This window comes from Platichthys flesus, chromosome 22, assembly GCF_949316205.1.
Source record: "Platichthys flesus chromosome 22, fPlaFle2.1, whole genome shotgun sequence".
In the NCBI taxonomy this organism is placed as follows: Eukaryota; Metazoa; Chordata; class Actinopteri; order Pleuronectiformes; family Pleuronectidae; genus Platichthys; species Platichthys flesus.
The window spans coordinates 8,018,494-8,031,228 of NC_084966.1; the positions used below are offsets into that span (position 1 = coordinate 8,018,494).

At 45.6% G+C, this 12,735-nt stretch overlaps 1 protein-coding gene across 1 annotated transcript in view; it reads right to left on the reverse strand.

Annotated features, from left to right (window-relative positions):
* LOC133933204 (neural cell adhesion molecule 2-like) overlaps nucleotides 1-12,735 on the reverse strand; it is a 231,797-nt gene that overhangs the window by 37,875 nt on the left and 181,187 nt on the right. Inside the window, 2 exon segments of the mRNA XM_062380147.1 lie at nucleotides 3,561-3,706; nucleotides 8,862-9,031. Of these exon segments, the coding sequence (XP_062236131.1) occupies nucleotides 3,561-3,706; nucleotides 8,862-9,031 (316 nt within the window).

The window sequence follows — 12,735 nt, forward strand, 5'->3', positions numbered from 1 at the left end:
CCCAACAGGGTCTGTGTCTGGAGGCAAACTCGGTCCCTGAAGCACGGCCTGTTTGATATGCGCCTCGGTGGAACAACGAGGCAAGCGGCCAGACGTGAACACAACAGCGGCTGGCGTGCACGCCCCTGGAAACACACGCACGCCCCGCGGCGGCGCGGTCACACGCTTCCTGTAAACACACACGTGAGCGGCGACCGACGCGAGAGCGCCGGGATAAAAAGGCGAGGAGACGCGGAAGCCGAGGGGATACAGGAGCTGGAGGGGAGATGAAAGCAGCAGCAGGTAGTAGGGCAGAAGAAACGAGAAAAATATAGGAAGTCCCTATCTGATCCATAAGACCTCCGAAATGAGAGCGTCAGGGGGGGGTTTACATTGAGCATATGAAGCTAAATTGCAACTGCAATCTCTCAAATGGGATTGTCCTTCCTGTGTTGCTGTGTTAATTGAACGCTGGCGGAATTTTCAGATATGACAAATGTCAGCTGTAAATGTCAACAGGGCTGGAAGTCCAATTCTGGCCAGAATGGGCTTATTCTAACTGTTCAGAATGGGTTGAGAACATTGGGTTTTCTTATTTGCGCCACTCTAATGAATAGTGTATCACCTCATCCTCACAGCGACAACAAAATGGCATTTTACGACGTCCCAAGGCAAACGTGGGCGTGCAGAGTGGTTTCAATGGGAGTGTGATCTGTTTCCCTCTGTGTTTTGCGGCAGCCCTTTGTGACCAGGTATCAAACGGGAAAGAAAACAATGACCTCGGCGGGCGTGGGGCGTCGGTTTCTCAAGGGTTTAAGTGCAAAATGTCTTTTGAAGAGAGATCAAATCAACACAAGCTTGACGCCTGAATATCTGAGGAAAAGGTTCAAAGGTTCTTTGGAACGGATTAAATGCCTTTTTATACTTCCTGCCTCTAGTAGGTTATATACAGTTGATATAATTTGTTTACATTGTTTGTCTGTTATTTAGATGGTTTACGTCCAAAAATACAGGACGGATCACCATGACATTTGATGGAAGGATGCGGTACGGGTCAGGAAAGAACCAATTCCATTTTATTGCAGATTTGAAAATGAATGGGCGGATCCAGGAAACCCATGTTTTCCATGTGGAACCGCGACAGGTACACAAACTAAACAGCGAAAGAGAGAACTGCGTTACCTGTTACGAAAACGATGAGGTCTGAGAGGGGCGGGCTTAAAGAGACGGGAGCTAAAACCGAGCGTTTCAGACAGAGGCTGAAGATAGGAGCAGCAGCAATAAACAGTATGATGTTGTTTCTGAACATTAGAGCATGAAAACCTGTACAAGAAATAACGCTAACTCAAATTATGAACCCGAGCATTAGCAGAATATGTCTCTTTAAAAGTCACGAGCTCTCCTGGGATGTTTCGGATGAATAGAACAGAGGCCACGCCGGTTTTCCAACCCTGCTCGGGATCAAAACAAAACCCACAGGAGCGGAACAATGGACAAACTCCTGCCTCAGTTCATAATTACACTCCAAAAACTGCCTTCTATTATGTTCCTCGTAGACGGGGGGGGGGGGGTCACAGAGTCAGCCGACAAAGAATGGGGAGAATGGAAGCAGCGTTATGTGGCGAGTCAAAGGGAGCCCATTGTAGCTTAACGTCTCAACAAGAGAGGCAGCGTGTGGATATGCAGATTGGGGGGGGGGGCAAATTGAGAGAGGAACATCCCGCTTTAAAGTCCAATGACTGGGGCCATCCATCACGCCCGGCGCTGCACGGGCCGCGTTTGCCTCCGCGCATGTTTAGGTGTGTGTTGGTTTGCACTACGCATTTCCATAATTGCATTTGCAGCGGGGGGGGAAGAGAAGCACTTTCTCTCATTTTTTGGGCCGTGATTCATCAACCCGAGCGGCTCGAGCAAATGCACACATTCATTTATCTCCGAGTTGACCTTTCCCCCCCCCCGCCCGAGCAAAACAACGGCAGCCATCATTGTTCTTCATTTTATTTCTCTTACTCCTTCTGAGAAAGCTTCAGCTTTGAGGCCGTGATGGAAGGGCAGCGCGTGCTTCCGACGTTGATGGCAGCTAATTCAAGAGTAATTACCTTCCCAGAAAAACGCGGCTGCGGCTCATTCTGCCTTTTGATTCGCGAAGGCTCGTCTTGTGGACAAAGTGAATAATGGATGTTGGGAGAAGGGAAAAAAAAACAAAACACGCACAACCGAGGCTTATTATCGTCTCAGGTTCTTTTGTCGGATTAAACAAAAAGTCAAAGTCAAACAGAGCGACAAATTAGAGTGTACATTGAAAGGATTCGTGTTTGCCCTGAAAACATCAAGGCTCCTGCAGCTTCTCTGTGCCGAGCGCTAATCAGAATAAATATGTGTGCTGATTTCCCTTCATTCCGCCTGTACGCAATAACACATGGATCAATGCAAAGGTGGTTTATGAGCAGCTTTGAAATTATAAAAAGTCTTTGAAGCCAAGTCACGTGTCAATTGTAGCATGGCGGAGCAAAGGGGATCCAGCATTGACTTTTGAATTTGACTATTGTTAGTATTTGTCTTTGGACCTGAGCAGCACTGTTTGCAGCAAATGCCTCGCGTTGCACCGTTTCGTGTTTGGCAGATGGGAGTGATCATGTCAGCCTTTATTTTGATGAGGACATATACAAGTAATGACCTGCTCATGCTGCCCATTTATTTTAGGACTCAACCATACTTCACACAAATACTGTGTATATGCGGATAAATGATAGTGACATTTTAATGGTCACCATGGGGCCGGAAGAAAGAAAAAAACATTATTCGTGTATTTCTATTTCTGAGCCATATAGCTCCATTTTTCCCTGAGTTGTATTTTTTACCATTTCATATTTTTTGGATCAAAAACTTTAAAATCCTCATTCGTGACACTCAAGGACGTCATCCGACAAGGTTAGATTTTAAAGTTCCTTTTGAAGGTGACATTTTACTAGAAAGTATTGCATTGCAGTAATGTCACATTCAGAGGGATACTGTGAATACTTTGAGAAACACAGCCGGCTAAAATACAGGGACGATGGCAAATAACTCAAGTGGGTAGAAATATAACGACCTATCCCTGTTCCAACGTCAGAGAGGTGTGTGTGTGTGTGTCGGGGGGGTGTGAAAATATTTTGTACTTATTAATTTACACGTTTCTTTCTTTCTGAAACCACAGTTGCAGAGAACTCTCACACAAGCACATGAAACAAATGTTGCAGTGAAGACTCTCACTCATCCAGGTCATAGCAAGTGTACTTGTGAGTAATATTACAAATTTTTGTACAAACAAACTTTCCTGTAAGTATGACAGTTCATATGCAAAGTTAGTTATTACTCATAAATATATTAGTCAGGTAAATGCTGTCTATATGTGCTTTTTTAAGTATATTCTGAAGCATATATGAACATAATAAGCTGCATAATATCTGTATAAATTATGTTCCATGTGCCAAAGCTCATCAGCCGAACACATGCTTTAGAATGATGGGCGCACACACAAACACAGACACACACTCACACACACACACACAGAGCCAGATGGAGGCTCTGGCAGTTTCTACCTTGTCCCCTTCCACGAAGGTATGGCCGTCGCTGGCCCTCCTCCAGGAGATGTCGGGCAGAGGCTCGCCCTCGGCCACGCAGGAGATCATGGCGGCGCTGCCCTCCACGGCTGTCACGTTTTTCAGCTGGGTGATGTGAGGCTGGACTGCGGGGCCCGGCCGAGGACGAAGGGAGGGAGGGTAAAAAGAGGAGAGAAGAAATAAAAGTGAGACGGGAAGAATCGGGAAGGAGCGAGTGAGGAAAGAAGCTGTCAAAGATTCCAACTCATGTGGGAGAGGCGATGAAGGCTATACCACGGGGTTTGAACACAGAGCTGAAGCATGACTTTGGTGCTGACAGTCTAGGCCACGATCATTTATTCACCGCAGTCCTACTCTCCAGGTCTGGCATGGCGGCCGCATGTGCCCTGTGGCCTATTTTTGTTTTTGTTGCCTTGATGATAACACACAAAAACTGACTTTGGTGAAGTTTTAGAGCGTAACCGCCTCCGCGTGCGCCCGAGCTTTACTTTTAAGTAAATATAGATATTGGTCTGGTGGGGGGGTGGGGGGTGGGCGGGGGATGCCAGTCCGGCTTCTTGTGATTCACTATTGACGCAGAGCAAGCGCCACAACATGTCCTGGAAAGCGTGAGGTTTGAGGGGCCACACACACACCAGACCCCCTCTGCCCCCCCCCCCCCCTACTGATAAGGGTGCTCTAGGGCAAAGCCCCTGGAACACCATGCATGTCAAGGGCACTGAGGTAGTCATACGAATCATGGACCCCCCCGAACCAACCATCACACACACACACAACACGAAAATCCTTAACAGGGCGCTGGCAGTGTAGCATAGCATTAAATCCTAAAACGAACAGGGAAGTGAATTGAAAAAAAGGGACGACCGTACTGCAGGCTCTTAACACCGCCCGCCAGGGGGAAGGGGGGGGGGGGGTTGATCTGATGAGAGGCAATTTCAATACCGGCAAAGACCTACACTGGGGGGGGGATCCTTTCCTAGAGTTGATGAATCTGTTTAACCCCTTTGGATGTATGTACATTGATATAGTTGCACATTATAGTCAATTGCACAAACAGGTTCATGGTCATTTTTTTGCAGGAATCCAAAACTTTTCAGTCGGCAAAATGTTAAAATTAAAATCAGTTTTCATGGATATCCATTGTTTTTAATTAATCCTGCTGACAAACTTTATTCAAAAGTCCACAAAGGCTGTTTTCAAAATGTCCCCAATCCGTCCTTGACAAGAGGCAGATCCCAGCGCTCTGAATACAAGACCATCTTTAAAAACTATTGTTGAGTACAATGTTATTATACAGAATGGTAATGACATCTAAAAACGCCAGAACAAGCCTGACATTTCAATTTATGAGAATCATTGTCTTGCCACAGACGTCTATATCTATAACTCCGGCGCAAACAAAACAACTGATGAGTTGTTAAGGCAACAATGAAGTCCTAAAAGCCCATTTTACTTGAATAAGTCAAGCAGCTTCTCCAATCAGCGATAAGTTGTTTCTGAAATAAATCATCTGCCTTCTCGATAACGGTGCGAGAATCTTTCTGATTATGTTTTTGTCTCGAGTCAAAAACAAGCTGCGGCGGGAACAAGCGGAAAATTATCTCAGCCGATTGAAACTTCACTTCGTCGAGGGAAAAAAAATAAACCAAAAAATCTTTACAGCCTCCCTAATGAGACCAAATGACTTGTTCAGAGGATTTCTGCAGAGAGGAAGATGAGGAGCACTTCGGCTGATCACCCGCATCTATTAAAGCATGTAATGACTTCTGGTATCAGAAAATACGGATGTAAACAGACACTTCCACTCAATAACGCGGATACACACTCGAAACCATCCGGCTCCCATTCAAAAAGTGTTGGTGCTGCAGAGACCGGCCTGAACCAGTTCTCCCCCCGCTGCCTTATCTGCAGTTTTGCCCCAGATGCCCTTCATCATGCAAATATTAAATGGGAAACGTCTCATTTATCAACCACGCTGCAAAAAAAAAAAAAGAAGCTCTCTGCAGGGAACATTATTAAAACTCATTATCTAAAACATTTTGACTCTAAATGAGAAAGAGCCGAGATGCATTTGTGCGCCGAGAGATAACAAATACAGAATTAATTCATCCTTCCAGGTTCGGTGGGGGAGGAAGAGTTGGGTTTGTTTTAGTTGGATTTGTGCATTTAAATGGAATTTTGTGCGTTTTTCTCAAAACCCAACGTGTGTATCCTCCACTCCTAGCATTTACTAATAAACTTACTCACACTTAATTACATTAATTAGAGGTATAATGATGATTACACTTGTAAACGTTGGATTAAGCCACATGACAGTGTCAGATCCGGCACAAGAAAGACTCGGCAGTTGTTAGAGCAGGAGGCACAGACATCACCGATAAAGTTCAGCTCTGGTGCAGTTCGACTCACTGTTTGCTCGTAAAAGGCCAAATTAAGATTAAGATAAAGATTCGTTTATTTATACCAAACACATGCACAGACATGCACAACACACTCATGCAATGGTAGGTCAATTTATCCTCTGCATTTGACCCATCTGGTGCAGGACACACAGAGCAGTGAGCAGCCATGTACAGCGCCCGGGGAGCAGATGTTGGGGGAGTAAGGTGCCTTGCTCAGGGGCACTAGACAGGGTAGGGAGAATTCTCTTGGATTTTTGGACAGATCAATCCAGGTTCGTCTTTTGTTGTCTCTCCCTGGAGTTGAACCAGAGACGAAGCAGAGACCTTTTCTGCCCATAGTCCAAGTTTCTGCCACTAGACCACCGCCTCTCTAGTATAGTAACGTCATATATATTTAACACTTAAGGACAGTAATAACCCTCCATGGTAATATTTGGCACCGCGTCATGTTCATATCCCTGCGACTGACAACCTCCACAACGCAGGGTTGTCGGCGTAGATTCTCTCGAGTCATCCCGGGTTCTTTTTTTAAATCTCCTCTAAGCTTAGAGGGTTTAACAGGAAGATTTGGGGGACTACCTATCAGAGAAGTTAAAAGTGCGAGCTGCAGCCGGCTGCAGAGATACCGACGACTGCATCTCTGTTTCCTCTGATGGGTTTCTTCACTGTATCACGGCTCCCATCGTATATTCCCCCTGTAATGTTGCTGCACAATGGAGAGAACCAAAAAAACCTGACATTTATTGTTACGGCCGCAGATACTGTCGATAAAGTATCTGCTATCAAACTGCATCACGGTGGAGATTTGCGGTGCTTTTGTCACTATAGGTTATCGAGTATAGATTGATCGGTAGAAGGGACCCTTTCATATAAAATGATGAATTACGCAAAAAACATAAAGGGCTCTAAATACTTTCTGGATTTAGGGTAGGAAATTAAGGAAACTGCACCATGGCCCAGGCATGCAATGTGGCTATTTTTCAAATCTGTAAATGATGCATTAAATCAAACGACGGTGTGAATTACAACCCCCCCCCCCCCCCGATGGAGGAATTATGCTGCTCGGAGGATGTCCCTGGAGAGGGGTGAGTTAGTGGTAACTGTGGGTCGGGACAGGAACGCTTCGTTCTCACGAGACCGGGGGTGTCAACATCAAATCTCACGGCAATCCATCCTGTAATCGTCGGGACATTTCGGGCTAGGACGACCCACAGAGCCTCCCTGGAGCCACATTGCTAGCATGTCCCCCCCCCCCGACAGTGTATATAATGGCTATATTTGCCCCCCCCCCCCCCCCCCCCCCCCACCTCTGGGCACTGAATGATCAGAGCCCCAAAGGCAAGATGACTGAACATAATCCCTGAATACTGATAGTGGCTGTGAAGACCAACACTGGCATTTACAGCTCAAGGGGCTGGCCTGGCAACTTCTGCCGAGCGGTCAGACAGCAGCGGACACGCACACACGATGTGAAAGTGGCTTGAAGCTACTAATTGCCCCCGATAACCCACTTGTGGAAACACGGGCTCGTGTGTTTCTACACCCGCCTGTGAAGGTGAGCATGAGGCAAGTGCACGAGCGGGGAAAAAACTTCCAAGGAATAATTTGCCTTTCTCACATCTTCCCTCTTTCATTCTGTGCCGAGGAGCCAGTCGCCTCGGCTCGTTTCATCACCTATAATCATGTCATCATGCACATTAGGGGTGAAAAGACATCGGTGCATCTTTCCCCCTCTAATCTCGCCTGTTACGTTTGCGAACGTGGAATTTCTGCCACAGCAGCACATTAGTGTCAGAACCACGGGAATGCGATGATGCAATAAATGCCTGAGGGCGCAAAATGTAAATGCCAAGTTGTGTTAATATCAGTTTGTTAGACGGGCTGTTTCGAACTGTATCCGTCAGAGAAGGAGGCCAAGGCTTTCCGGCTCTTCTGTTTCAGGAATGTAGAAAAAAAAAAAAAAAAAAGCCCAAAACGAGTATGGCGGGAAAAAAGCATGAGTGGCGTTCAGCATGAGGCAACGAGCTGCAATTCCCAAACGTGAATTTGCAGCACCCACCTGCACGCTTCACACCCTGTGCCTTAAACGGCCAGCTCTCCTCCGCCCCCGCGCCGTCAAGGGTAATAAAACTAACTTACATCTGCGTTTCCCCCCCCGGTGCACAGTGAAAAAAAGAACACCCCGACCCCCCGCCAGCCCACTCCCCCCCCCTTTTAACGTCTTCATTTATATGTGCATTTTTGAAGAACAAGCGCTTCCCACGTCTTGAAAGGAAGTTGATGACTGGAGCACAAATCTCCATACATTTTCACGAGCCGCGCCATCACACAGATCTGTGAGGAAATAGCCAGCAGGTTTTTCACAAGAGATTTAAATATACATTTTCCCCTTTATGAGGAGTGCAGCTATTGATTTATGAAGCAACACATGAAATATTTCCTTCCGGGAGAAATATATCGATGCAGCTTTTATTGTGGCGGGGCTGCGGGGACTGTGTTTGCTTTAGGAAAACAGGTTTAGAAATAAATGAAATGTAATTGTGGAGGCACCCACAATAAAGCTTTATGGATAAATATAAAACACTTCTCGTGGTCTGGGGCAGTGCTGTTGTATCTGACTGGCTGGACGCTTTGTTGTTTTAACCATATCCTCTGTAACAATGTATTTTTGTTACAATGAATATTAAGGTCCGCAAACTTTCTTTTAAAACCCAAACCATGGCTTAATATAACGAAACTTCTATCTTAGCAGTGCTCCATCATAAAGGGTTAGTTATCTATTTTGCTTTGGTTACGCCACCGAGCACTGCTGTGAGATGTTTACGTTGCCTCGTCTCCAGATTGGAAACGTCCCTCCGGGGCCAGACGAGACACTTACCGAACACTTTGAGGAACAGCTCCCTGTCCAGGGACCCCGCCTTGTTGGTGGCCTTGCAGGTGTAGGCGCCCCCGTCCCCTTGCCGGATGTTGTGGATGGTCAACATGCCGCGGCCGCCTTCCAGCCGGTTGAAGACGTGGTGCTCCGACGGCTCCAGCTGCTGCCCTTTCCTGCACAACCCCAAAAACCACAGTTGCACCAGTCACGAATGAGAATATATGACGACTCACTTCTCCCTGACAGTGACGTCCACCATATTCACACTGAAGCACATCATGATGTATAATTTGGCACTTTGGACGTCGACCGGGGCTGAGTGCAGACAGTTTGACTTTGACATTTCGCAAAAACCCTTTCAAGCTTGATCAAAGTGCATTTTGGATGGACGTGTGAAACCATAATTGCAATAACTATGTCTCGGTGAATCGTTGGCAGGGTGTCATCACCATTTCCCCAGTCGCCACGCCACGACTTATCTGGCTCGGCCGTTCAGACAAATTAGGATCTTACTCCTCCCCGGTCAGGGTTTTGAGTCTCGGCCAGAGCTCGATTGTGTTCCTGTACTAACAGAAGGACTCCTGCGCGCCGTGGAATACAGTCCTCACTTAATGTCTTTCTTATTAGACCCTTTAGAGGTATTAGTCAGAAGAAAAAACAACACCACACAACTGCTTAATAGATCCATGTCTATATTTAAGCTTCATAGCATAATGGTGTGAGGCCGGTTTTGCCGCCTCCCCCGTTTGTTTATTTGCTGCTGCTTAACCAGCCGTCTAATCTGTAAGGTTAAAGAGTATTTGTGGGGAATTTGACTTTTCTCTCTCCCATGCTTCCGCAGATTTAAACGCATTGGTGCCTTTTAATGCCATCTGCAATGTAGGCTAAAAGTAAAAGGATTAGCTCAATTACCGAATATCTGTGGAACGGAATCAAGCGGCGACTCACTCAAATAGAAATACATCTCTAAACTCCTCTGAAGACGCGTGTCTGTGGGAAAATAATTATGTACAATGTAGAAGGGGTCACTTGTAGTTCAGGGAATTATCACCCGGCTCTGCACTTCCCCTCAGCGGAGTCTTTTTTACATCTTCCCACTAATTGATTTTGGTTTTATGCCCTGCGACCGCAATGTTTTTTTTTTTTATTTGTTGGGTCCTCATAACGCTCATCGAACACATTTCCAGCCACAGCAGGAAGCTCTTTATTTTTTTGCTGCAGAACATAGTGGAGCCCCGAGCCACCGTTGAACCAGAGGTTGCTGTGGGAGTTGGAGGAAAGAAAAAGTAGAGCTACACTTTAAGGGCTAATGAGTGTTAAGTATTACAACTTTGCAGAGTTAATGTTAAACTGCCACACAGCATTAAATCTGCAACATAAAAAAAAAGTACAAATATTCTTTCAATCTTATAAAAAGTTACATTTCTTTATTGATCCAGTGGAACTAAAGTTGACAGTCCTGAGTTGAGATGTCAAAATCAAGATAGAAAATAAATAAGTAATGTCCTCCCCTCCCTTCACAACTAAAGTCTACACTCTATACTACATTGCTGGATAAGCACAGGTATCCTCACCTGGGTTTAAAAGAAGGATAACAATATAGAAGTAATAAAAAGACTATAGTTCTGCAAAAAACAGATATGAAGAAATAGAGCTGTCATTTGCCATTTATTATTAATTCAGTCTGATACTACTTTAACCCTGAAATATAAGGTATGAATAGAAAAACATTTCCATTCCTACCTGGTCACTGGATAGAGACACTAACACACTGAACCTGAAACTGGCCCCTGCTTTTTATAAACGTCATAAACCATTGTGCAGATTAAATTCCAAAAGTGATGAGAATTAAATTCTTAGAATAATGCAAACCTCTAACTACATTTGGACTTCCCTCTGTGGCCTCTCACTGTGTGGGCTGTGCGAAGGAAAAACAAAACAATCGTGTTATTTCTAGCGACCGCAAATATGAAGATTTTCGAGGGCTCGGACACAAACGCCACAAACGCGGTGGGGCCGTGTGGCGAGATCCACGCCGCCCGGCCGCACCACACTGTGTGATAAAGTCAAAAGCAGGAGGCAGGATAACTGAAAGAAACACCAGAGCCAAGTAATAACTAGAGCGAGCCAAAGAGGAAATGAAGAGAGGCTTCATCTTTGGGACGGACAGGGCTACAGCGCTGGATGTCATTATACTGACTGCTGACAGGTAGTCCATTACCCATGATGCACAGGGGATGACAGAAAATGCAACTGGGAGGCTGGAGATCACTGGGAGAGGCGACATCAAAAAGAAAGAATAAATTGGGTTGTGATTGTTGTTGGCGCCCGAGCCCTTTCTTTCGTTGCGGTGCTCTTTTAACGCTGTGGTCTGGGACCGGGCACGTAGGGAGGGAGGGACCGGGGAAAATGGAGGAGAGCTCACTGTGTGGTTTCTCTGTGGACACTGGAGACCGTAGGATCGGTGCAGGTCAGGTGATGTCGGCCTCGAAAGTGAGACGCAGACATTCTTCCTGGACGATTGTTTTATATTTTACGTGAGGGGGGGGACTAAAGTAAATTTTTCTTTTCGCCGGAATTTTGGTAACACCCACCATACATGCATGGATGATTCATTTAGTCAGACTTAAGGTCTCAACAGCACTTAGACGACAAACCGAAGGCAAGGCATAATGACCTAGGGTTAGTTGTAACTCCACCCATGTTAATGGATGGGACATGAACCAAAGTTTAAAAAAAGAATGTTCACGTACAATTTTTTAACAATACATTTTTTTTCTGTAATTTCGGGTATTTCTTATTACACTGGTGTGCGTCCAGGTGCACATTTTTCCAGTGGCAGTGGATTTAATGTGTTATTTAATGCTGTAGAAATGGGTTGAACTGTCCCGATTTACAGCTGAGACAATTCATACAATTCATACAATTCATGGCATAAACTGCTCCATATAAAGGGAGTAGAACTTTTTGCTTCGCAGTCACCCCCCCCCCCCCCCGGAGTAAACGTCATGTCTGCAGTTTGGGCTGGAAACTAGAGACGTCGAGGTTGTTTACCTGCTGTGCGGCGTCTTTAAATGTTGTTTGTGCTTCGATCGACTTTCTCTGTCAAGCTCCAAAACAAAGACGAGTCAGCGCTCATTGTGTCCCGGAGACAATGTTAAGTGCGAAGGGAGCGTCGCGTTCGCCACCGACAGTCTCACTGCAGAGTTCCCAGTTTGTTGTGTTCAGGAGTTTTACAAGGATCCGGTCCTGACCTCGCTAGACGCTGATATTCTGCCTCCTTCCGTATCACTCGCGACACGTTGCACACGCGGCCCTGACATCCCGCTGCTTCAGGACCAATAAATCAGACACACAGTGAGCATGTGCAATTATTTCCGATGCTTTCTCAAAGTTTAGCAGTAAAAAATCTAACTAGAAATTTTTTAATTAGCCGGCCTCCCGCCCGTTTTGGGGAGTAATGCTCCCAAAATGTTTTGTAATGTCACTGTGTCAGCAGGAAATCCCCCCCGCGGTGGCTTATCACAAATAAAACAACCTCGAATTTGTAAGGATAAGGTGTGGACTTTTAAAAGCACCCCTTAGTGCTGCTCTGAGTATTTTGTTCAGAGCTATGTGCATGTGCTTTTTTTACCAGCCACCATTTTAGTATCTGTACAATACTTTTTGCTGCCATACTTTGCGTGTTTTATCCGATAAAACCAATTTACCCGCAACAATTTTTTAAATTGCACCTGGATTTGTTTTTTTGTGAATGTGTTTTCCTAGAGTTGCTTCCAGGCAGCCATTGATTTCCATTCACTTCCATGCAGCATTGATCAAGGAACTTACAGAAAGCAGAGAAAAGCCTGAGGTGCGAGATAAATCACTGTGGAAA